The 27,261-nt window shown below is 37.5% G+C and overlaps 1 protein-coding gene across 2 annotated transcripts in view; it reads right to left on the bottom strand.

The window, feature by feature from the left end:
• LOC111571736 (thyrotropin-releasing hormone-degrading ectoenzyme-like) overlaps positions 1–27,261 on the bottom strand; it is a 280,894-nt gene that overhangs the window by 57,302 nt on the left and 196,331 nt on the right. For both annotated transcript variants that reach the window (XM_055006866.1, XM_055006865.1), the window contains 4 exons: positions 26,123–26,236; positions 9,306–9,443; positions 7,172–7,237; positions 257–322 (listed from right to left, as the gene is read on the bottom strand). In XM_055006866.1, coding sequence (XP_054862841.1) covers positions 257–322; positions 7,172–7,237; positions 9,306–9,443; positions 26,123–26,236 — 384 coding nt within the window. The remainder of the gene's footprint in view (positions 1–256; positions 323–7,171; positions 7,238–9,305; positions 9,444–26,122; positions 26,237–27,261) is intronic.

Genomic DNA, 27,261 nt, shown 5'->3' with positions numbered 1-27,261 from the left:
AAGTCATCAATAACCTGGTTATCTGACGTTTAGTCCAAATTCACAGGTAATAAGAGATCTGATTTGAGCACCCTTAGCAACATGAAGGTGACATTAATTAAACTTCTTGCACAGAACAAAAAAAACAAGCCACCATCTGTCTGTCATGTCATCCTGCCAACAAAACCTCATTAAGTCGTCCTCGTGAGCGTCTATCGTTACCTAATTAACAGCTTTCAGTCAGTGAGGATAGAAGGTTCATAAAGGTGAGTTTTACCTCCGACAGTTTACTCCACAGGTCGTTCCTGGCTGCGTTGCTGTACATGTGGCTCAGCAGGTAATCCTGAAAAACAACAGCAAACATGTCAGTCCACACCTGAGCTTGTGATCTTGGTTCAGTGCTAATAACACGTAGCATTAAGCTATTTTTAATTAACGTGGGGAGTTAATTGGATTCCTGCAACACCTACCTGCGCAGTAAGTGTTGATTTACGCCCTTTGATATCACCTACACAACACCACACAGGTCATGTTTATACAAAAATGAGCCCAAAATGCCTGACAGCAACAGATGAAATGAAAACAACAGTTTAAATCTGCTATTGTGTCTGTATCTGAAGAAGTGGACGGTATATTTTCATGAGAAGAGGGATGAACAACTAGGAAGTACCAATCCAAAACCTGGATTTTTCTAGAAAATATGTCTTTTTAAGTATGCTGCAGTTGCTAAAATCAGTCAAGTCATTTCTGCATCTAAGGTGTTACCTAATGTTCTGTGGGTGTTTTTAGCTGGCAACGGGGCACCATGACAAAGATTTATGTGGTGCTTTACGACCTCCCAAGAAGTTGTTGTGCTCAAGAGCAACTGGGTTTAACTAGGCCAGTGTGTTTAGCTAGCAAAGGGGCACCATGACAAAGACTCCATGTTTTTATAGACCACTACACACTGTGTGATTTTCGGCCGTTCCAGACGAAAGATAGCAATTGTGAGAGAATCGTGGCGATATCTTTGGTCGTGGCTCTAAATGGGTGGTCCCACGTTGCACTGTGAGACAGGTTCAAGGACGGCCGTTGTCATGGTCTTGCAACCAAAGACAAGCTGTCATAAAATGCCGACGGTGTCATAAATTTGGGGTGATCATCTCACAATGTGACTGCTGCTGCGACCTACATCAACTAACTAACCAATAGAAATGCAGTATGAAATGACGTACTGATCAGCGCGACACATGGTTTTATGTCTCTTAGCGGTGGTTTTGTGTTTGTTTATGGTCATTTTGTGTCTCTTTGGTGTTGTTTTCTCTCATTGTGGTCTTTTTGTGTTTCTTTGTGGTCATTTTGTCTCTCTACATGGTGGGTATGTGTCTTTTAGTGGTGATTTTTGTGTCTATTCTTGGTCATTTTGTGTCTTTCATTGTGAATTTTTGTCCCTTACTGGTGGTTTCATGTCTTTGTGGTGATATTTTTTTTGTCTTTTAGAGGTGTTTTTATGTGTTTGATGTGATTTTGAGTGTCTGCTCAATTTGCATCTATTTATGGCCATTTTGCATTCCTTGGTGCTGATTTTGCACATATTTGTGGTGTTTTGTGGTGTTTTTGTGTTCCTTTGTGGTCATTTTGTCTCTATATATGGCCATTTTGCATCTATTTGTTGGCATTTTGCATCCCTTGGTGGTGACTTTGTGCCTCTTTGGTGTTGTTTGTTCCAACAGTGGTGTTTTTGTCTCATTTGTGGTGGTTTTGTCTCTCTTGATGGTGAGATTTTAGGTCCTTGTGCTGGTTTTGCATCTAATTTTGGTCATTTTGCATCTTTCTAAAGTGATTTTGCATCACTTTGTGATTATTTTGTGATCATTTTGGTCCTAACGGGAGTCGGTGGTGTTGTGGTTTCACGTTCAGCCTGTACTTCCTCTCCTGTGTCTGGTTTGATCTCCAGAACCTCCGAGTCAGAAGCTTCCTCCAGCAGCAGGAGGATTCAGGGGTTAGTTGGTGGTCGCTGGGGTTTATAATCAAACCAGGAAGTGTTTGGAGATAAGGCCGAACGCCGACAGAGAGCAGCTCTAATCTGCTTCTCCTCTGTCTCCTGGATCCTCGGTCAGGTTTCCTGGTGTGAAGGAGCTCGATAAGAAGAAGAAGCAGCTCTTTATTGGAGCCAGATGACACCAGAGATAAGAGCTCAGGGGGTTTCTAGGTTTCTGACATGAGATAAAAACACACCAGTTTAACGGCCACAAACCTGCGACTGGTTCCATGGATAACACACCGGAGCAGTTTGAGTTTCATTAAATCAGTTTGTCAGAGGATGTTATTCTACGTTTTACTGGTATTTTTGTGTCTTTGGAGTCATTTTGGAGTTTTTTTTTGTGTATTTGTGGCTGTTTTGTGTCTCTTAGAGGTCATTTTGTTGTATTGTGGTTGTTTTGGGGTTGCTTTATGTCTGTTCTCTGTGGTTTTGTGTCTCTCTGAGGTTGTTTTTGTGTCTTTTTTGGGTCATTTTATGTCTCTTGATCTGCTTCTGTTGTTGATTTATGTCTCATTGTGGTCATTTGGCATCTGTTTTTTTAAACGTATCTTTTTGTGATTGTTTAGTATCTGTTGACATTTTTTGTCTACACTGTCGTTATTTTGCGTCTTTTAGAGTCTCTGTCATCATTTTGCATCTCTCTGTGGCTGTTTTGTCACATTGGGGTCACTTTGCGTGATTGTTGTGGTGATTTTGTGTGTCTCTGTCATCATTTTGTGTCTCTTTTTTGTCATTTTTGTATATCTTTTTGATCTTTTTGTGTGTTTTTTTGTATCCCATTTTGGTTATGCTTGTTTTTTTCAGGTAATCTGCATTTAATTCTGGTTATTTTGTGTCTCTTTGTTGACATTTTATGTCTATGAGTCGTTTTTTTGTGTCTTTGTCATCATTTTGTGTCCTTTTGTCACTTTGTGCTTTATGTTTGTTTTTGTTTCTCTTTGGGGTTGTTTTCTGTCTCTTTCTGGTGATTTTATCTCTATTTGTGGTAATTTTATGTATCTTTGTGGTCACTGGATTCCTTTATGGTTGTTTTGCACCAATTCATGAAGGTTTTGTGTCTTTGTACAGTTGTTTTGTGTCTCCTTGTAGTTGTTTTGTGTCTAGTGATTTTGTGTCTCTTTGTGATTGTTTTCTCAGTCTTTGTCATCATTCTGTCTCTTTGTAGTTGTTTTGCATTACATGTTTGTTTTTGTGCATCTTTAGGTTTGCTTTGTGTCCCTGGAGTTTGAATTTGGAGTTTGTTGTTGTTTTGTGTAATTTTCTGTTGATTTTGTGCCTATTTGTGGGGATTTTGTGTCTCATTATGGCCAATTTTGCATCTTTTTGAGATAAACTTTTTGTTCTTCTTAGAGATTGTTTTCCATTCCATGTTTGTGTCTTTTTGTGGTTGTTTTGTGTCTAACTTATGGTCATTTTGCATCTTGTGTTTTTGCATATCTTTGTAGTCGTCTTGTGTCTCTTTGTCCTTGTTTTAGTTTTCTTTGTGGTCATGTTTGTATCTTGTGTATTGTTTTTCTGCATATCTTTGCAGTACTTCTATGTTTGCTTTGTTAAACTCAGTGTTTCCTCTGAGCTGCTGTTCATTCTGAAGTTTTTGCTTCATTAGCTTCACATTGAAGTGACATTAATTTACCAGATTCATCAACACCTGAGTCACAGTCAGCTCTGATAAATCTGCCGTCACGATCCAAATACCTTTTCTATTCTGCGTCTGAGAGCTAATTAAAGACAGAACCTGGACTTTCACATCTTTTTACATGAATCTGAGTAATGACACCAACCAAGGACACCAGAGAAACATCTCATTTACTGGAGGTTTATATTAGTTTTATCTTCTCTAGTGTGTTTTTGTCTTTAGTGTCCTTCAGTGTCTCTTTGCTGTCGTTTTCTTCATCTTTCAGGTGGTTTTCTGTGTCTCTGGGTTGGGTTTGGTTTGATTTTCTTGTCTTTTGGTGGCAGTTTGTGTCTATTTGTGGTCATTTTGTGTCTTTACTGGTGATTTTGTGTCTCTTAGTGGTGATTTTTTTGTCTAAACGTGGTTATTTTTCTTTTCTTTGTGGTCATTTTGCACCTATTTTTGGTGATTTTTGTGTCTTTGTGGTCATTTTGTGTGCATTTGTGGTCATTTTGCGTCTTTTAGTAGTGATTTTGTGTGTCTTTGTGGTAGTTTTGTGTCTATTTGTGGTTATTTTGTGTCTTTAATGGTGAATTTGTGTTTTATGCTGGTGATGTGTGTCATTGTGGTGATTTTTTTGTCTCTTTGTGGTAGTTTGGGGTGTTTTTGTGGTAGTTTTGTGTCTGTGGTAATTTTAGGGTCGTTGTGGTCATTTTTGTGTTCTTCAAGGTGATTTTTTTGTCTCCTACTGATGATTTTATGTGTCTTTCAGGTGGTTTTGTGCCTTTGTTGTTTTTTTTTGGCCCTTAGTGTTGCCTTTGTGGTGACTTCATGTCTCTTCACAGTGAGTTTGTGTCTGTTTTTGATCATTTTGTATCTCTTTGATGTTGCTTTTTAGGCTCATTGTGGTCATTTGGTGAAGCTTTAGGGTTGATTTGTGTCTCTATTAACTTTAACAAACATTTCAAGCCGCATTAATAGAAAAACAGCAGTTTTAAATAAACTAGAATTCTCTTTTCTGCACCTTAACTTCTACATTTAACTGAATACCAGCGAAATTTGCTGCTGCTCTGTTTGTGGAGTTGTGTTTTGTGTACTTACGGCTGCTGTCATGCCACAAATTGTCAGATTCAGATTCCATCAGGTGCCGTTTTAGCTGTTTTTATGGCCGATTATGAGTTTTATTTGTCACTAAACATCCGATTAAAGTTCAGTGATGCAGCAGAAGGAAAATGAACCAAACCGCAGCAGAAAATATAGTTTTCCCAGATTCCTGCACGCAGCCGAGGACTGAAACTAATGTTGCTGGCGAGGAGTGTGTTTTAATGTTCAGCACGCGCACGCACACACACACACACACACACACACACACACACACACACACACTGCATTCTCCTGGATCAGCAGTGTTTTATATAGAAGCTGGTTCTCACTGTGTTCCAGTTCACTGACAGATTCTGCAGGAAAATCAGGACAAAGTGTGTGTGTGTGTGTGTGTGTGTGTGTGTGTGTGTGTATGATTCATCCATACTTCTATTCAGAACTATATTTAACCCACTTCCCTGTTACATCATGTGACATCATTTTTACAGTAGCTGCAGTCTGACCGTCCAGCTCTGAGCAGGAAATCTATGAAACACAACCATTGTGTTGTTTTTCACCAACACAACTCGTGTATTTTTAGTGCCAGTGTGTGTCTCTGTGTGGCCATTCTGTGTCTCACTGTGGTTGTATTTTGCATCTTTGTGGCTGTGTCTGTCTTTTTGTGGTCATTTTGTTTCTTTAATGGTCATTTTGTGTCAATTTGTAGTCTTTTGTGTCTCCATACGGTTGTTTTGTGTTGTCTTTGTGTCTCCTTGTGATTTTGCATGTCTATATGGTCATTTTGTGTAACTTTGTAGTTGTTTTGTGTCTTTTGGTGGTCATGTTGTGTGCATTTTTGGTAATTGTGTCAGTTTGCCAGTTTATTTTTTTTTTATGTCTGTGTTTGTTTTGTGTATCTTAGTGGTCATTTTATGTGTCTTTGGTGTCGATTTGTGGTCATTTTGAGTCTCCTTGTGGTTGTCTCATGTCAATTTCTGGTTGTTTTCAGGCTACTTATAGTCATTTTGTGTCAATTTGTGGTGGTTTTTGTGGTTGTGAAACTGCCTGGTGATGGACCTCAAACTTATTACCACTGAAAATGCAGCCCTGAGATTCCTCACCAGGTAGTTTCACAACTTTTAACACCTTAAGGTAAGTCTTGGGGAGATAATTGCCCAATAAAGATGTGACTGGCTGTGAAATTGCCCAATAAGGGACATCCACCAAGCAGTTCCACAACCATCTTGGGTGATAAACAGCCCAAGACCCACATAAATCAAGGTGATAAAACGGCCTAGTGAGGGCCTGTAGACTTATTAGTGCAGTCATCAGGACCCTCTCCAGGCAGTTCTACTAACATTTACACCTCGACGTGAGTCGTGGGCTTCTAGCAGTCAAAAAAGGTGTGAATGTTTGTGGTAGAGTTTCCTCACCAGGCAATTTCACAATCATTTACATCTTTATTAGGCTTTTAACAACCCAAGACACACCTCAAGGTGTTAATAGTTGTGAAAAGATTGACCTGAGGCTCATAGCATGTTATAATGTAGTCCTGAGATCCCTCACCAGACAGATTCACTATTAGGTGTTAGGTGGTTTTAAAACAGTTTTTTACAACCATCCTATCTGTTTTAGGTTGTGAACAGCCCAAAACCCACATGAATTAAGGTGGTAAAGCTGCCTGGTGAGGGATCATAGACTGAAAGCCACTTATAATGCAGCCCTGAGATCCCTCCCCAGGCAGTTTCACCAGCATTTACATTTCAATTTCTGTTATTTCTGAGTTTGGGGTTGGTAATGTGCCTTAAATCATGTGATTTAGGGGTGAAAATAAGCACCTGGGACTCCCCACCAGTCAGTTTGATGAAGAATTTTGGATGAAGGTGGAACATTTTCAAAATCCAGTTTCCTTCTAATCAGGCATTAAACATTACACTTACGGATCAACTTTAGAATATTTTACATGCATTTAAACCAGAATTAAACTGTTAAATGAATAAATAAACCATAAAACGGTATCTGATGGTGTTAGACTAACTGACCTAGACCTTGACCTCAGTAATTTAAAGTCCTGGCTGCTGTCCTGGACCCCTGGAATCCATCCTTTAGAATAACAAATTAAATCTCTCGAAAAGAGTCTCTAAAAAGTGTTTTGTTCCTTCCTTGAGAACGGCGGCTGGGCTCGGCTTGACCTCGGGTTGCGTACAATTGATTGCGGCATTGACAAGTTGTTACATCAGGAAGAAGCAGAAAAACTTCCCACCAGACTGCAGCGCTGCAGTCAAACACACTTATTCACCACACATCTGTATGCTCAGGGTGTTCCAGACAGTCCGGCTTCTGCCAAAATATGACTGTATTTGAGTCTGAATCCTGCATCCTGTTGTCGGTGACAAATCACTTTAAAGCCCAGCTGTTCCCTCCGATACTGCAACCTCTGTATGCACAGCTGGACCTGCACATGAACTTACGTTGAGGCCTTTCTGGAACAGCGGCTGTCCCATCACGTTAGCCAGCATCCGGATCAGTGCCGCCCCCTACAGGACCAACAGAGAAGCACACCGTCAAACACAACGACACCATTTTACATTGAGGGATTCCAAGCAGGGAGCACATCTGATGCAAATTTGTATATGAAGCGAAACATGAAAAAATGAGTTTTTGTTTCCATGAGCTGCTTTGGAGCGAATAAACTGTTTGATGTCATCAGAAGGTGACGACCAGAAGGTGCACCTGCTAAAAATTCTCAATGAAAAATACGTAAAATGCTAAACTTTGTCTATCTATAAAAGAAAAGTGTAGAAAAATGTCCAACAATTGTTTTGCAATCGAGAAAGTTGTAATTACTGTTTAATCTCAGCTGGTGTTGGCCAAGACAACAAAAGAAACAGCTAATGAGTCATATGATAGCAAGTAAAGAGGCAGGATGACAAAGCCTTCCATGGTGCTTAATGACCTCCGATCAGAGCTCATGAAGAAACTGGGATCAACTGGGCTTAAATGAGGTTGAACAGCAGAAACTTGGCTGCATGATGTTGTCAGAAGGTGGCACTGCAGTCTACATGACTGTCATAAAAACAGTAGAAGATGGAAGCAAAGCAAGTTGTTGCTGCTGTATCTGCCATAAATTTGAAGTAAAATGCAAAACTTTGTCTATCTATGGAAGGAAAATGTGTCCAGAAATTGTTTTTTAATCGAGAAAGTTGTAATTATTCTCTAGTCTCAGCTGGTGTTGACCATGTTTGAAGCTGTTCTATGACAAACACAATAAAAGAAACAGATAATCAGTCATGTGAGTCAAATGTTCGCTACGTCAGATAACGTCTCCCATGACGTTTCTATCATCTTAAAACTTTTTTTGGTTTACAAGGCTGCAGAAACGTTTTCAGATTTTAACTTTTTCATATGTGATACTGCAAAATATGTATAAAAATACACTATATTCAGCAAGCAGAGAGCATTGTCGGGGTTTAGCTAGTAAAGAGGAACTATGACAAAGACTTAATGAGGTAGAACAGTAGAAACTTGACTGTGTAATGTTGTCAGAAGGTGGTGCTACAGGCTACATGACTGTAATAAAAACAGTAGAAGAAGCTGGACATAAAGCAAGCTGTGAAAGTTGTAATTATTGTTTAGTCTCAGCTGGTGTCGGTCGTGTTTCATGCTGCTCTAAGGCAAAAACAACAAATGAAACAGCTACTTTCTCTCAGTTTTCAAAACTGCAGAAATGTTTTTTCTGATGCAATACTGCAAAAATGTACATAAAAATATACTATACTCAGCAAGCAGAGAGCATTGTGGTGGTTTAGCTAGTAAAGGGGCACCGTGACAAAGACTTTTGAGGTGATTAATGACCTCCAACCAGAGCTCATGCGTATCTCGGTATGTACACAGTTAGGAGACAGAAGTTGATGGTACAGCTGCATCTTTTGAATGAATAATGTTGATTTCTTTTAAGGTCGTCAGCTTTGGCTGATTACAAGTGCACTTTTGGTTAAATTAAGCTCATTTAAATTACTAAGACAGTTTCAAACAGCCTGTTTAATCTCTTGTTTGGAGTTGTTTTGACTTCCTATTCTGTTTGTGGTTTTAAGTTTTGGGGAAAACACTCAACCATCCAATCCCCAAAGCCTGCTATGGTCTATGGAAGGCCTGAAAAATGCCAAAAAGACAACACTTTTTAGAGCTATAAATGGTAAAAACAGTGAGATTTCAATATACTGTGAACATATTGTGTTACGAATTGAAAATACCAACAGTAAGATTAAGATTAAAAACACAATACATCAAAATCCTTTACTTCTTCTACTTATCTCATGAGAACAATCTGGACAAAACAGATGTGCTGAAAAAACCAACTAAAAAACTACAACTTCTAGCAAATGAAAGTTTTCCAACTGCTACTAATATTAGCATTCATAGTATGAAAGTAAAATTTTGCACGGCTTCATTAAATACACTAATGTAACACTGAGCTGTTTCTGAAGGGATCAGGGGGAACGTTTTTCAGATTTAGTTGATTTTATGTGGACTGATTCCACTAATTTAATCCGTATTAATGAATTCAGCAGCACAAACGACTTTCCTGAGTGTGATGCGACTGACCTTTTTGTAGGCGATCCAGTCGAAGACTCGGTCGATGTCCGTCGCCTGCTCCACTTCCTGTGAGATGGGATGGGAGGAACTGAGGCCGTCCAGCAGCATCACCTCATGGAGGACGTCAGTCAGGAAACGCTGCTTCTCCTGGAAACACAAATGTCACGTCTTTATCTGCTGAAAGACGCTGCATCGACATTCAATCCTCTGGAGACTCACCGTGACACTTAGCAGATAAACATGTCAAACAACCGATTCATGGTCTGACTGAACTGCATGTTGGATGGTCAGATATTACAGACAGACTTTACAAATCCAGGGTTTATCCAAGACAGAGGAATTTTAGGATCATCCCAAACAGAAGAACTGAAAAGATGCATTTTGTTAACCACTTGTGGTAATGGAGGTCTCATTTACTCATAAAGACAACAAAAAAGACATTTTTGCCTGTTAACTGGTTAAAAATGACTGGAAGATGGATAGATGTAATAACGAAACACAAACTGCACACAAGCTACTGTTGTGACCAAAACATACACTGTACACAAGATAAACCCAAAATGACTCAAAAACTCGTCTAAAATGACCAACAACCAGCAGGGGAACAACCAGGTACTACAGTTAATGTCAAAGATGGCCAAAAACAGAAAAATGTGAAAAAAAACTTGTCGAAAACATCTTGAAACTTCTCCAAAATGACTCAAAAACTTGTCTAAATTGTCTAAAACATCTCAAAACTTCCCCAGAATTACACAAAATTATCCAAAAAGACTCAAAAACTCATCTAAAATGACCAACAACCAGTGGTAGAACAAACAGGTACTATGGCTACTGCAAAAAATCACCAAAAGCATCAAATAATTTGAAAAAAAAGTCTAAAACATCTTGAAACTTCTCCAAAATTACCAAAATTGTTTAAAATGACTCAAAAACTCATCTAAAATGACCATGAACCAGTGGTGGAGCAACCAGATATTACAGCTCATGTCAAAAATGACCAGAAACATCAAAATTAGAAAAAACTTGTCCAAAACATCTTAAAACTTCCCCGGAACAACTCAAAACTGTCCAAAATGACTCAAAAACTCATCTAAAATGACCAACAACCAGTGGTGGAACAACCAGGTACTACAGCTAACATAAAAAAATAAATAAATTTCAAAAAAAATTGTCCAAAATATCTTGGAACTTCTCCAAAATGTTCCAAAATTACTCAAAAACTTGTGTAAAATGGCCATCAACCAGTGGTGGAACAGCCAAGTACGACCGCTGAAGTCAAAAATGACCAGAAACATCAAAAAATTAGAAAGAATTTGTCCAAAACATCTTGAAACTTCTCCAAAATGACCCAAAAACCCATCTAAAATGACCAACAACCAGTGGTAGAACAACCAGGTACTACACGCAATCTACATTTTCTGACATGCATGTAGAGAAAACAGGTTTCTGATGCTTTTAAATGAGGTTCATGACCACCCACAGAACATTAAGGAGCAGAACTACAATTCCTTGTTGGATTTCAGAACTATTCAGTTGTCAAGCAGAACTTTAATCTACTTAGAGTGTGTATTATCGAGGACTGATTTAGAAGCAAAAAAATAAATGTGAACGGGATAGTTAAAACAACATTGACATCGAAGGGTTTTGTTTGCTGGTTTAAAGCTTTCTTCATCATAACATGGAGGTTGTTTTGTAATTTATGCTCCCATTTAGAATAAACTCGACAATAAAGAGAGGTATGTTTCAGGTTGGTGCTACCTCCTGCATATCGAGGTCGTATCCAGTTTCTAAAGGCCAACAAGGTGAAGGCTAACTCATCATCTGTACCATCTTTGGTCTCCATAACGCTGCTGTTTGAGCAGGTAACCGTGCCGACAGTAATGAAGAGTCTTTAGTGATTTTTGGAATCCCGAGTTTGCTCTGGTTTCCCTCCAGCTTCGGCTTCAGACAGACTGCAGCTAAATTAATTATGTTTGGAAATCAAAGCCGGTCAACAAGTTGTCTTTTAGCTGAAGAGCTGGATCAGGGTTTAGTTGTGTGTTTAGTCGAGTTTGTTTGTTTCTACCTCTGTTGTTCATTCATCGTCCTATTTCCATCCTTTCAGTCTGCCTCCAGATGGAACTTTTGGAGTTTCATTTCTCCTCTTATGTCCATCTGATTATTTTCCTTATTGCATGTTTTTGATTTCCTCTTTTATGTCGTCTCTTCTGTTCTTCTTCATTTCCTCCCATTATTCATTTCCTTCTGTCGTCTCTCCTCCTCTGTCTGTCTGGTTTCAATGTTTTAATAGACATCCGCAAACATGTCGGGCTTTAACGAGCTCTGTCTAAATTACCCCCGGGATCAGGCTAAATCCGGAGGAGTGCGGCTCTGTCTAATTCATGGATTACAGTGTTTACTGTGGAGATTTGCTTTTTAATGAACCTCTGTCTCGTGAAGCAATCGAATTGTTGCCTTATTTTTAGTCGTTAATGAACAGAATGAACAAGAATCTCCTTTAAAATTAACGATATCTGCAGGGATCTGGCTAATTCTTGGCCCTGACGTAGCTCTGTGTAATTCATGGATTAAATTAGATGTAGTTTTAATGGATCTGCATCTTGTTAAGAAAAAGTTCCTGGTGATATTAAGTTTCTAATGAACAAGAGGAGAAACGGAAGGATCCTTTACGTTGTCTGCTGGGATCGGGTTACTTCTTGTTAGACGTTAGTGCTGATTTACATGTGTCAGATTTCTGTCTTGTTAAACAAAAAGTTTTCAGGTTTCGAGAGAATTTTGGAAAAAGAAGCTGCTGAGTGGGGGAAGTCGAACTCCTGGATCCAGAGTCTGTGTTTTTACATGTTTCTTTCTCAGTTTGCGCCTGTAATATCTGGTGTAACAACTGGTTGTCAGATAAAGAGTTCATTTTGAAAAAATGTTTTCAGGGTTAACAGATCTGATTAATTCCTGGATGTTTTCTTGGTTTAAACAGGAAATGGTGCTTTCCTCAAAGGATTAATCACATTTCTATGTTATTCTACTGTAAATTTTAGGAAGAATTTTTGAAAAAGAAATTGCAGATTGGGGAAAGACTAATTCCTGGATCCAGATTCTGTGCTTTTACATGTGTTTCTTACTTTGTCTTCAATAGAAGTTTTACTTGGCAAGCTAGTTTGGACGGAAATAGTATCAGGGTTGAAAGAAAAGTGGTGGATTTGACTAATTTTTGGATGTTTTCCTGGAATAAATAGGATGATTCCTCCTCAAAGGGTCTGGCTAATTCCTGCTTCCATCACCAGAGTCACCAGAAACACAAACACACTCAGGTAAACACACAGCGGAGAGGACTCCACACCACAAATCATGCAATTAGTTAATTAGCTTAATGGCACATTTGGACGAAACTGAAAGGACTTGGTGAGAAATGGGTCTAAATGAGACATCGGCTCTAATTAAGAGATGCTTTAAATCACCTGGAGAGAGAACGAGTCGGTCCATCTGGTCCATCTGGTCATTAGGAACCAGATGGACCCACATGTGGAGGGACGGCGAGCAAAAAGGAACACAGACGGAGGACGGAGCTGCTGCCCAACTTTTAGACGTCTGCTTCACTTTCCACTCCGTCAACCCTCTCAGTTTCCGTGTCACTAAAACTTGGCGTTCGGCTAACAGACGGCACTTTGAGGAACATTTGAATCTACCGTGTCCACGACCGGGGAAATCCTGTTTCCGTCGGGTTCATGATACACTGGAGCACCTTGAGTATAGTTCAGGTCAAAAGTTGAGCTGCTTTTTGAGGCAGGCTGCATTAAAAGTGATGATTCGGGCTTCGCTAAAAACAAAACTGCACCAATTCTGTCAAAGATCCAACCAGGAGCTTGTGGATGCTCCTAATTCAAGGCAAAAATTGACTTTTTACCAAATGTTAGCGCTGCTGTAAGTCTACTTTTGACCCAGCAGGAGATCTTTATTGGATCTTTGAAAGAACCAAAGTGCCTGATTGTAGTTTTGGTTTTAAAGACGCATGCATTTCAGTGACCTGTAGTACCTGCAGTATGTTTCCCACCCATCTCTCACCAGCATGGGTGTTGTCCTATTGTCCTGTGTCTAACTATTCATGATATGTGTATTTTTCATGTACCTGACAGTGCCTGTGACAACGAATATTCCCCTGGGGACAATAAAGGTCTATCTATCGATAAAAAAGAGTTCTAAGAGTTCTATGCTCAAAGTCTTCACAAGTCTTTGAAGACTTTTGCTAACAGCTGTATCTGCAGATTTCTCAAATACTAGGGGTGACTGAAATGTCACATGGACTTCAACGTATTTGAGAACTAAATGTCACGAATCTTGACCATGAATCAACATCAGAACTTGGCTTACAGATGTGTTTGTGAACATCTGCTTTTTCTCCTTAAACTGTAGCAGAAAGCATGTGGATGATCATGACGGTTTGTGGCTACAACCACAAACGGGAGCAAAATTACCTCAAAGTAACACAGATCAACCAAAATAATAGCATAAAATGATAAAACAACAAGAAAATTATTCAAATTAAACAAGAAATGGTTAAAATGTCCATCAACTAGTACAAAAAGACTAGGAAGTGATACAAAATGCAACTTTTCCTGACTGTAAAATGTCAAAATAATCAGAATGTGATGAAAAACAGACCCAGAATGACAACAAAGTGACATAAAACAAGTACAAATGGGAGTACAATGACCAAAAAGTGGCATACAACAATGAGGAAATTACCATAAAATGATAAATCAACAAGAAAAGAATTCATATTAAACAAGAAGTGATTGAAATGTCCAACAACTAGCACAAAACGACCACAAACTGACACAAGATGCTGCCTTTCCTGACTCTAAAATGTCAAAATAACCAGAATGTGATGAAAAATTGTCCCCGAATGACCACAAAGTGACATAAATCAACCATACAGGGAAGTAAAATGACCACAAAAGAATACACAAGAACCAAAATACTATCATGAAATGATAAAACACAAGAACATTATTCAAACTAAACAAAAAGTGATTGAAAATGTCTTTCATCTAGCACAAAATGACCACAAAGTGACAGAAAATGCTGCCTTTCCTGACTCTAAAATGTCAAAATAACCAGAATGTGTTGAAAAATTGACCCAGAATGACAACAGTGACAAAAAACAACCAGAAATGGAGGTAAAATGACCAAAAAAAATGACATACAATGACCAGGAAATTACCATTAAATGATAAAACAGCAAGAAAAGAATTCATATTAAACAGCACGTGACTGAAATGCCCATCAATTAGTACAAAACGACCACAAACTGACACAAAATGCTGCTTTTCCTGATTCTACAAATGTCAAAATGGCCAGAATGTGCTGAAAAATAGTCCCAGAATGACCACAAACTTAACCAGAGCATGAAAATGACAAAGAATAGTTAAAATACATCTGATGAGTGTAAAAAAAAGAACTTTGGACTGAGAAAACCGCCTCGACTCCACAACAACAACACAAAAGTAGTTTTCTCCGACAGATTTCCAACTTGTGAAGCCAGAAGATCTCAGGAACTCTTTAATTTGTCCAGAATCTGAACTTTAACAGGAGGAACGTCTCATCTGTCAATCCGACCAAAGAACAGTGGAGCTTTGTGCTGATTACTGGAAGGTTTCACTCAATGAGAAGCTGGAGCAGCTGTGGACAAGAAAAGTTGGTATAAACGCGAAACAAACCCCTCTAAACTGAGAAATACTCATGAACTTATGCACATACCGTAATTTCCGGACTATTGAGCGCACCGGAATATAAGCCTCACCCACTAAATTTAAAAAGAAAAAAAAATTTGTACATATACAAGCCGCACCTGACTATAAGCCGCAGGTGTCCACGTTGTAACATGAGATATTTACACAGAAGGATTTTTTAAAAACTTTTAATTAAAGTATGGTTTTTCCGAACAGTGCCTGTAACATCGCAGTAAAACGCATCGAGTCAGTTCACGCTGCCGACTCCAACGTCTCCCCATTGATTCATTGATATCAAGCTTACGCTCTATTTCCTTCTTCGACAGGCAGATCGGTTGCCTTTAACTTAAAAACCGTGTTTCCGACCCGATTCTGCCGGCCGTCGAACCGCGGTTGGGCAGCCTCGGGTCGCGCTAGCCCGCTTAGCTTAGCGGTTGGGCAGCCTCGGGTAGCGCTAGCCCGCTTAGCTTAGCGGTTGGGCAGCCTCGGGTAGCGCTAGCCTGCTTAGCTTAGCAGTTGGGCAGCCTCGGGTAGCGCTAGCCCGCTTAGCTTAGCAGTTGGGCAGCCTCGGGTAGCGCTAGCCTGCTTAGCTTAGCAGTTGGGCAGCCTCGGGTCGTGCTAGCCCGCTTAGCTTAGCGGTTGGGCAGCCTCGGGTAGCGCTAGCCTGCTTAGCTTAGCAGTTGGGCAGCCTCGGGTAGCGCTAGCCCGCTTAGCTTAGCGGGGCTCGTTAATGGTAACCGCCAGATATAAGTCCGGACAAACTTTGCAGGGGGAGAACGAGGCACTTTATTAAACCAGCAGCAACTGTCCACACTTACAGTTCATCCAGGGAACACTGGCTTCCCACTCTTGTCCTGTATAACTGGCTGTATCATCATGGTGCATCTCACTATGCCTCCGCTTCCACACTCATCTCTGCAACACACACACACCTGCAGCGCGCCTCCTCACGTCACACTCACACACACATACACACACACCGCAACCTGCCGAGGGTAAAGGAGAGGAGACTCGGCCTGCAACAGCTGCATCATATGCATTTCTTTGTGTGTTTTCCATGATGAGGGTGTGTGCATGAAGCGCAAAATGGCTGATTTGAAGAATTTAGTGTGAGTGTGTTTGATTTAATTCGAACAGTTTCATTGGTCCACTGTGACCTGTTCGGTAATTTTATTGGTCTGATGTGACGAGGCTAAATGTATTGATGGCATGAAGCTCGCACGTAAAAATCTATACATTAGCCGCATCGTTGTATAAGCCGCAGGGTTCAAAGCGTGAGAAAAAAGTAGCGGCTTATAGTCCGGAAATTACGGTAATTACAAAAAAAATCATAAATAAAGTGTTTGTTCTTGTTAATACAGTCAAAAAGCATTAAAAGCAACAAGACTTTAATCTACTAAATGGTACAATCTTCCTTATTTTAGGTGCTAAGGTGTATTTAACAGTTTGTCAGAAGCCCTGTGTGAGAACATTATCAGTAACTCCATCCACCTCTGTGTGGATTTGAATTTGTGTGTTTCTAATTTACCAAATACAACTTAAACCGACAGCAAACATGTTATTTTCTCATTCTGTAAGCGTCCACTTCTAAGAAGAGCAGAGGATATTGATCGGCCTTTGTTCTCTTTCACATGAATATTTCATATTTTTGATCGGAAGCCTTTTAGTTCCTCGTCGGCTGTGTATCCGTCAACTTTCACCTCTGGCCTGTTCTTTATTTCTGGATGCAAAACAGTCAGGAGATGCAGAAAAACTGCACAAAGTCATCAATAGCACTGAGGAAAAAGATTTTATTCGATGAATATAATCAGCAGAATGCATCACATTTTGCAGAATCCCTCTTTATTATTGATGCACTATATTTGAATTGATCATTTAAACTACTTTATATCCTATTTAGAGTCATTTTTTAACTCAAAAATACACATTTATTGGACTAAACTGTGTTTTTTTTTTCAACTGGGCAGTTCGACACTAGAAAGTTGAAGTTTCTTTTTCCTTAAGCTGATTTTAAAGCTCCCATGGGGTAAAAGAAAAAAAATCCATTTTTATTGTGTTTTATAAACTTGAATTTGTAAAATGAAAGCTGTGAGAATATGAAAACCTAAAGTCAATCCTCTGGCTGCCTCCACATCCAGACAGCCTCCCAGCTTTACAAGCCTGTAAGAATTTTATTCCCAATCTATATAGAAACTGGATAAAATACAGCTGTCCAGCTACAAATTGGAATAAAACCAATCCTTACTGCTTCCACATTCAGAATGAGAACACTACACAGGGTTTATTTACGTTCTACAGCCGCTTCTGCTAACTTTAAATGACAAGATAACCAGAATGTGATGCAAAATAACTCAAAAATGACCACAAAGTCACCAAAAATAGGAAAAAATGCTCATTAAATGTCGTACAACCACCAAAAACTGCCAATAAAATGGTAAAACAACTAGAAAATTATACAAATTAACCAAAAAATGATTGAAAATGTCCATCAAGTAGCACAAAAAGACCCCAAACTGCTTCTGCTAGCTCTAAAATGTCAAAATGACCAGAAGTGACTGCAAATGGGAGTAAAATGTCCATTGGGTTTGGTCTACTTGTTGGTAGACGTTAGTGCTGATTTTCATGTCAGATTTCTATCTTGCTAAACATTAAGTTTTAAAGCTTTACATGACATACAACCACCAAAAATGCCAATAAAATGATAAGAAATTTATACAAATTAACCAAAAAGTGATCTAAAATGACCACTGAGTAGCACAAAATGCTGCTTTTCCTGACTCTATAATGTCAAAATAACCAGCATGTGATGAAAAATAGCCCAATAATGACCAGAAGTGACATAAAACATCCAAAACTGGAAATAAAATGACCACAAAATAACAACAACCAAAATACGATCATAAAATGATAAAACACAAGAACATTATTCTAATTAAACCAAAGGTGATTGAAAATGTCCCAAAAATAGGAGCACAATGACCACAAAATGACATATAGCAACCAAAAAATGGCAATAAAATGATAAAACAAGAAAATTATACAAATTAACCAAAAGTGATTGAAAATGTCCATCAAGTAGCACAAAATGCTGCTTTTCCTGACTCTAAAATGTCTAAATAACCACAAGGTGATGAAAATAGTCACACAAAGTGACATAAAACAGCCAAAAATGGCGTAAAAATGGTAATAAAATAATAATAATAAAAAAAGAAAATAACGACAATAATAATAATAATAATAATAATAATAATAAAAATAACAACAACAATAATAATACCACATCTGTTTGGTTAATAATATAATATTTTCTGTTTTGGCCTCCTTGCTTGTGAAAGTCATTTTTTTCTGAATTTTTAGCTTATTTTTATTCTTAACTCTAGTGTTTTGTTTTGACATTACTCTTTATTCTGCTCTATTCTGTGAATTTTTAATAACATCTCCTTGATGTATTATTTATGGTCATTAATCTTCCACTTTATTAGTTTTTTTTTTGCTCTTTTACTCCTTGCTCCTGCCTGTTTATTCATAAATAACCATATTTTTTAGTGTGTCTGTTGTGAGGAAGCTGCTTTTAATACAGATAATAATTAAACTTGCTCATAAATGTAGCAACAGAAGTGGAGTATTTGAGACAAAGAGGTGGAAGATCTAATTATTACAGTGTAGAATGTCTAATTTTGTTTTTTTTGGTTGCAGTTTCTGTCAAATTTTCCGTTGTGGTCTGAGAGAAGCAGGATGTGTTCAGACTTTTAGCACAAACTGAGCGTAATTCTGCCTCAAATCTTAATTACCCGGCGGATCCCAGGAGACCAGACATTAACTTTTAAGCTTTTCTGATTAAAGGAAACTCTTTGATCGCACTGGACTGGAATCAAACGCAGCAACACAACGAGTCGGTTCTCGACGTTCCGCCAGAGCTTCCTTTCTGGAGCCTTTTCCTCACTTTTTAACATTTTATTCTCTTAATAATTCATCTCCCACATGTCGCTCTGCGGCTAAAACACAATTCTCTTCGTCTAAAAGTGGAGTCAGACTGCAAAGTTTCTATAAATCAGAGACAAAAATGACCGAAAGTAAAATCTGTCAAGCCTAATCTGAGGATTAAACGCAACGAGAGTGGATCAGTGGGGCGAAGATGGAGTAGAAAACACAACAAAAGAGCAGACAAACACAACAAAGAACAGAGAACACAACAGAAGAAAAGGAAACAACAAAAACTACAGGAAACACAACAGAAAAACACAACAAAAAATAGAGAACACAACAAAAGAAAAGGAAACAACAAATAAAACACAATAAAAGAACAGAAAACAACACAAACTACAGGAAACACATCAAAACAATAGAAAACTCAGCAGAAAACACAACAAAACAACAGGAAACAACAAAACAACATAAAACACAACAACAGAAAAACACAACAAAACAAGAAATACAACAAAACAACAGGAAAACTAAACAAAACAACAGGAAACAAACAACAAACAACCTTTGCTGTCATATTTTGTCCTTGTATGTTGTGTAATGTGTTTCCTCTTTTGTTGTCTTTTGCTGGGTGCTGTCAGGATTCCTGTTTTGTTCTTGTGTTTCGTCGAATGTTGTTAGATTTTGCTGAGTTTTGTTGTGTTTTGCTTCATGTTGTCGTGTTTTGCTGGACGTTGCATTGTCTTTTTTGCTCTTGTACACTTTCTAACGTCGTGTTTCCTGTTTTGTTTTCGTGTTTTATCTAATATCGTCGTATTTGTCCTCTCTGGGCCTCCGTAGTTCAGTGACTGAGACACAAACCTCCTCCTTTGTCATGTTTGTTTCATTTGTTCTGCTGCATTGTGTTGTTGTGTTGTTGTCATCCTGCAGCTTTTCCTTTTTGCTTTTCTAAATAAAAACCAGCGTCAGAAATAAACTCCTTTATCAGGAACTCTGTTTCCATTAAAGCATCTGCCGTTGCAGAACGGATTTAAAAACACGACGAAGATGAGATGTTCTCTGTCGGAAACAATCACCACGCAGAAACAAAAAGCAGGAGTTCCGTGATTTAAAGTTCTCCGAGAAGTTTCCTCCAAGTTCGTCCTCCGGGGGAAGACGGCCAGAGTTTCTGAGCCAATTTGCAGAAGAATTCGTTTCTAATTTTATTGTGTTTGGAGCCGAATGAGAAGAAGACGAGTTTTGCTGCTGCAGCTGAAAGTTTGTGTTTGAGAGGAATCAGGAATCGATGGACGGAGGACGGTCGGTCAGGACTTCCTCCTCCTCAGCTGCCGCTTTTATCTTTGTTCTGCCGCTCACCAAACATCCAAACGTATTCCAAGTTATGTAAAGTTCCTCACAATAAAAGAAACTGTGTGGGCTGCTGGAAACAGAGCAGCAGCCTTCACTCATCATCCTCACAGAAGTAACGGTTCCCAAAGGGTTCCTCAAGACCTTTATGGCATAAAAATCATGAGATTGATCCCGATTACTAAAATAATAAATGTGTTCTAATGGAAGGAACCCAGAAATGATGCAAATTCTTACATATTTTAGTTTTTTACTCATTTGTTGAAAATATTTTCAAGAATTTTCTTGCCAAATCTGGGGGATTTAAAAACAAAAAACCTTTAAGGGAAAATTTTAAGGAATTATTAAAATTTTCTTCCTGAAGGTTTTGCAAATTTTCAGAAATTTGGGGAATTTTTCCCTGAATTTTAGGATTTTTTTCAGACAAGGAAACAACATTTTTTGGTGCCCGTAAATGAAGGCAACAGGAGGGTTAAAGAACCTGTTTTGGCTAAAGTTCTTCGGAGAGAGGTTCTTGGGGTTGTTTGGGTTGGACAAAATGTTTTTTTTAAAGACCCTCTTGCTAAAAGGTTCTTCAGGACTTTTATGGCTTAAAAAAGGTATGATTTGTCTTGATGATCAAAATAATAATTGTGTTCTAACAGAAGGAACCCAGAAAAGCTGCAAATTCTTACATGTTTTTGACTAAAAATTACAAAAAATATCAAGTCAGATCATCAAAAGACAATCAATTGTATCCAGAAACTACAATCTTGAAAAGGTTCCTTCCAGAACCTATTTTTGCTCTTCATAGCAGCATTTATTGTGCCTAAAGTAACCATTTCTTGATGGTTCTTGGGGTTCTCTGGCTTGGATAAAATGTTTTGGGTTTTTTTGTAGATCTTCTTGCTAAAATGTTCTTTGTGGAACTAAAAATGGTTCTTCTAAGACAGCACTGCAAAGAACCACTTTTGATTGTTCCAGTTCTTTTTTTAGACTTGTGTATTTTTACAAAATAAAGGTGCTACCTTTCTTTTTCGGAGCAAAGTCTCAGAAAATTAATGGTTCTTTAAGAATTTTGTTGCATAAACACAATTCGATTTTCTCAGTTTCCAAAATAATAAATGTGTTCTATTGAAAGGAACCCAGAATGCTGCAAATTCTTACATTTTTTGCTTGAAAATTACTAAAAAAAAAAAAAAAAAAAACATATTAAGTCCCAGAGAAAACAAGTTTTTGATGGTTCTTGGGGTTCTTTGATTTGGACAAAATGTGTGTTTTTTTTAAAAGACCCTCTTGCTAAAAGTTTCTTTGTGGAACAAGAAATAGTTCTGCTATGACGGCCTTCCAGTTAGCAGGTTTATTTTCTGAATAAACTCTAATAAATAATGGTTCTTTAGAGGTTCTTCAAGACTTCTATTGTTTAAAAATGAGCCGACTTTCTAGACAACCAGAATAATAAATGTGTCCTAATAGAAGGAACCAGGAACGCTGCCACTTCTTCCGTTTTTTTTTTTGCTTAAAAATGAAACCATTATTAAGTCCTGTCTTTAAAATAGAACCTGGTGGGTTCACAAAGAACTATTTGGAAAGCTGCTCCTTAAAGAACCTTTTTTGTGCTAAAGTTCTTTGGACAGTCATTTTTGAGGCCTAAAGAACAATGTTTTGATGGTTCTTTGGACACTTTGGGGTTTGTTTTAAAGAACTGCTGGATGAAATTGTTCTTTGTGGAGCTAGAAATGGTTCTTCTATGAAAGCAATGCCAAAAAAAAACGCTTTTTTAGTTTCAGCTGGCATTTTTCTCAGACCTAGAACTGACACTGTATAACATGTTGTTCTGTCTGACCAAGAACTTAAAATAATAAATGTATTCTAATGAAAGGAACACAAAAATGATGCAAATTCTTACATTTTTTGGTTTAAAAATTACTAAACAATATCAAGTTATTTTGTCAAAATAAAACCAGTAGGATCCACAGGGAACTATGCGGAAAAAAAAGTCCTTACGGAACCTATTTTTGCTGAAGTTCTTCAGACAGCCGTTTATGGTGCCTAAAGAAACCAGTTTTGGTTTTTCTTGGCGTTCTTTGGATTAAACAAAATGTTATTTTTAAATAGCCTAAAAAGTTATGTGTGTAATTAAAAATAATTCTTTTAAGGCATAACTTTTGGTTCCAGTTAGCACGTGGAAGGCTTTCTGGTTCTTCAAAGTGCCATCACCAGTTGAAGAACATCTTTATTTAGTGGATGTTTCTATAAATACTTTGTATTTCCTTAAAAGTACGAAATGCTCTCAATATTCATTTATTCCTAATATTATCGGAGTTTTGCTTGAAAAGTACTTAACTAATTATCAAGTCCCATTTTCCAAACCAGATGGATCCATGAAGTCCAAAATCTGGAAGATAGTTTTTTAAAGAACCAATTTTTGTTGAAGTTCTTTGGAGCACTATTAATGGTACCAACAGGAACCATGTTTTGATGGTTCTTAGAGGCACCTTCCTTTGGGGATCTTCAAAGAACCATTTGCAAAAATGTTACTTGAAAGAACGTCTTGCTAAAATGTTCTTTGTGAAATTAAAAGTGGTTCTTCTATGGTATCACTGTAAAGAACCAGTTTTGGTTCCAGTTAGCACCTTTATTTTTCTGAGTAATCTCAGAAAAAAAACTATGTTTTTCAAAGCGTCATCACCAGTTGAGAAACATCTTTGTTTAGGGGATGGTTCTTCTTGTGCTCTACGTGGTTCTTAGAGTTTATTTGTTTTGGTTTTTTTTGCAGTAACTGCAGCTGAAAGCATCAAATCAAAGCTGAAACTAACAGCTAGTTTCATTATCAATGAAGCCTTTGTTCTAAAAGAAAAACCGTCAAAAACACCAGAAAACGTTGAGGGATGTCGATTACAGGTTCACAAACTAACATCTTGTCACATGTTGCTCTGACTGACCAAGAACCCAAAATATTAAACGTGTTCTCATGGAAGGAATCCAGAAATGCTGTAAATTCTTCCATATGACTTGGTTACTTGAAAATTACTTCAACAATCATGAAGTCCTGTTGCAAAAATAGAAAAAGTTAGCTTTAGAAAAATGTTATTATCTCAGAGGAAAACCCCCCAAACATCTGGAAGCAACAAAGAGAACTTCAACTGCAGTTGATCAAAACCTGGATTAAATTCAGTTTTAGTAAGTCTCATTATCACCTGTTATAGATTCAGGTTTTATCAGTAAAATCTTATTTTAATGGTTATTTCTGTCACTGAAATATTTAAAATTATAGATAAAATGTATTCAAAAGGCAGACAAACTGGATCTTTTTCTCTCTCTGGTGTTTTTGGACCAATGTTGTTGCTTATATATGAAAAATGTAACTTGACTATGCATTTATTGAGCGTTTTAAAAGATAAGTATCTTCAGCAGGAGCCACAGGCAGCTTAATGAAGTCATAAAGTATTAAAAGTGGACAAACAAACTGTCACTTTGATCTCTTTTATTAGACTCTTGTCAGTGAACCTCAGCAACATCCATCCATCCATCCATTATCTATACACCGCTTATTCCTCACTAGGGTCGCGGGGGGTGCTGGAGCCTATCCCAGCTGACTCGGGCGAAGGCAGGGGACACCCTGGACAGGTCGCCAGTCTGTCGCAGGGCTACATATATAGACAAACAATCACTCACACATTCACACCTACGGGCAATTTAGAGTAATCAATTAACCTCAGCATATTTTTGGACTGTGGGAGGAAGCCGGAGTACCCGGAGAGAACCCACGCATGCACAGGGAGAACATGCAAACTCCATGCAGAAAGATCCCGGGAAAGCCGGGACGCGAACCAGGGATCTTCTCGCTGCAAGGCGAAAGTGCTAACCACTACGCCACTGTGCAGCCCTACCTCAGCAACACTCTGATCTAATTAAGTTTTCATGTTCTCGGCTTGTAGCTGATCAGAAAACAGATTTTATCTCACATCTGTTGTCCTGATGATGGATGATTCAAATATAGAGACTCAGATTCAATACTTAAAGTGCCTCAAGCATCATAAAGGAGAAACAGCAGGAAATGTTTTCTGCTCTCAGTTTTAGAAAAAAGGATCACTTCAAACCAAATACACACACATATATATCATGTATACAAAAGACTGAACTTTTTTTTGTCCTAAATACACATAATTCTCCAACAAGTGAACCAAGAAAACTAATTAAACCAATAAAACTGATAAACCAATAAAACTGATTAAACCAACAAAACCAACAAAACCAACAAAACCAATTAAACCAATAACACCAACAAAACCAATTAAACCAACAAAACCAATCAAACCAGTAAGACTAACAAAACCAATCAAACCAACAAAACCAATAATAAAGCCAACAATACAACCAATAACAAACCCAGTATAAACCAGTCCATCTGCTGGTCTGAACCGGTCCAGACTCTGATTTAATCTCCTTATTTAGTTTTCTTCTCACTACAGATGTTCTGGTTCTGAATCAGGTTCTGTCCTCCTATCTGGCTTCTGTTTGGTGTCTGGAGGATTCTAAATGTTTTACTCTGACCGACTGGAGCCTGGAGCTAAAATTCAGCCTGAATCAAACCTTCAGGGGCAGAAATATTAAATTTCATGAGACGCAGCTTCAGAATATCTGAGAGCAGCTCCACACATCCAACTGAAAGAAACTTTATTTTATTTTTGCTTATTTTACTTCTGATTTAATATTCACTCGAGATTCAACGGAAATATGAACTTTAAATGTGGATTATTCAGATTTACACGTTGTTCCCAACAAAATAAAAGCAAAACCTGTTAAGATTCACTCAACAGAATGATGTTGGACTGAGTCTGAATCAATCTTTTAATGATATTATTTTCAAACAACAAACTCCACTGAGTTCGGGGAATTAAATTTACCTCCAAAATACAACGTGTTTCTAATTATTTCCTGTTGGTGGCATAAATCCAAGTTTTTAAGTTGATTACTCTTTAGAATTAAGTTGTTCTGACTAAATTTTATTTAAAATTACTTTATGTGTTATTTAATTACCACACAGTAGAAAATGTTACGGTTCAAGCAGTCTCTGTCAAATAATACAGAAAAATGGCATAAAAAGTAAACAAATCCAGGGAAAATCTGATAATATTCTATCATTAAAACTTTAATTTTTCATAAATTTCTAAAATTCACATATTATTTTGTTTAATAAGCAGCTTCTATGTCAAAAAATACAATAAAATAACATAAAAATAGTTAAAAAAAATGCAGTGAAAATCTGATAATTTTCCCTAATTAAAACATATTTTCTGACCTTAATTTTTCAAAAATTTCTAAATTTCACAAATGTCATAAATTTATGTATGTATTTATTTATTTAAATTATTTATTATTAGTAGTAGTAGTTATTTTTCTATTAATTGTATATATTATAATGTATTTTTCATTATTCTTTATGCTTATTTATTTTATTATTATTATTATTATTATTATTATTATTATTATTATTATTATTATGTTTAATGACGAATATTTACGACCATAATTATTTGTGATGGGTGTCCACGAGATGTGTTTGGTATTTCATGTGAAATAATGTATAAAGAAACAAAAAGCAATTCAAAAAACTATTAAAACTGTGATTTCAGGACCTGAAATCCAAATTCCGAGCACTAATTTTGAGTTTAAATCAAGATTTTGTCTTCGGACGATAAAAGTTCAACCAGAACAAAACGTAGAAAGTCTTAAAGAAACAGCTGTGGTTTCTGACTTTCCAACAAATGTTCTAGTTTAAAACCAACCAGAAACATGAATAAACGAGACAAACGTGGATAATAATGAACAAACTGAAGCTGGACTCACCATGTTCCACTTTGGAAAGAGGAAATCTGTTCCGACGTACTCGAAGAAATGAGCGAAACCCTCCTTCAACCAGACGTCCTCCCACCAGACCGGAGTCACCAGATCTCCAAACCACTGGAACAAACAGGAAGTTCATTCATTTATTCATCCTGACAACGTTTCTTAAATCCATTCAGACATGAGAGCAGCATCAGATGAACATGAAAAAAGACTCATTTTGGTCGTTTTGGGTCATTTGCATTTAGTTGTAGTCATTCAGTGTGTAATTTTCATCGTTTTACGTCTTTTCGTGGCCATTTTGTGTCTCATTTTGGTAGTTGTTTGACTTTTCTGGGTAATCTGCATCTGATTTTGGCCGTTTTGTGATTCTTTTTGTGGTACTGACTATGTTGTTGGTCTTTTTGTGTCTCAGTTGGGTGTTTTTGTGAGTAATTTGTATTCAGTTTTAGCCATTCAATGTGCCATTTTTAATGTTTTGTGTTTTTATGTGTGTCATTTTGGTCATTTTTTGTATTTTTGGGTCATCTGGATATATGTTAGTCTTTCTGGGTGTCATTTTGGTCATTTTAACAACATGTAAAATGACTAAAAGTGCACACAAAAGACCCAAATGAGACACAAAAATACCCCAACAAAAAGTAAATATCACAAAAAAAACTTTTTTTTGTCTTTGTGGTTGTTTTATGTCTCATTTTGATATTTATTGGTCTTTTTTGTGTCATTTCTGTTTGATTTTAGTTTGTCTAACTGTTTTTGGCTGATTTGATCATTTTGCACCTCATTTCAGTCTTTTTGAGTCTTTATCTGGACATTTTTGTCCCATTTAAGATTGTTTGTTTTGTCTTTTTGGATCATTTCTATGTACTTTTAGTCATTCTGCTTCTCATTTTGGTTACTTTGTGTGTGTTTGTGGTCACTTTTCACCTAGTTGTTGTTTTTTTGTCTTTTTAGATGATTTGTATGTAGTTTTAGTCACTTTGCTAGTCATTTTGCATGTCTTTGTGGTCACTTTTCGCCTAGTTGTTGTTGTTTTTTCCTCTCTGTGGGAACTTTGAGACCCCAGAAATGAAACCCAGGAAGTTTAATTAAATTCTTCCTGCCATCGCTGCTCCTGAAGGACCGACTTGGCCTCGACACCG

This window comes from Amphiprion ocellaris, chromosome 21, assembly GCF_022539595.1.
Source record: "Amphiprion ocellaris isolate individual 3 ecotype Okinawa chromosome 21, ASM2253959v1, whole genome shotgun sequence".
NCBI lineage: Eukaryota > Metazoa > Chordata > Actinopteri > Pomacentridae > Amphiprion > Amphiprion ocellaris.
Note: the sequence above shows the minus strand (reverse complement) of the source record. Positions and strands in the feature narration are given on the sequence as shown.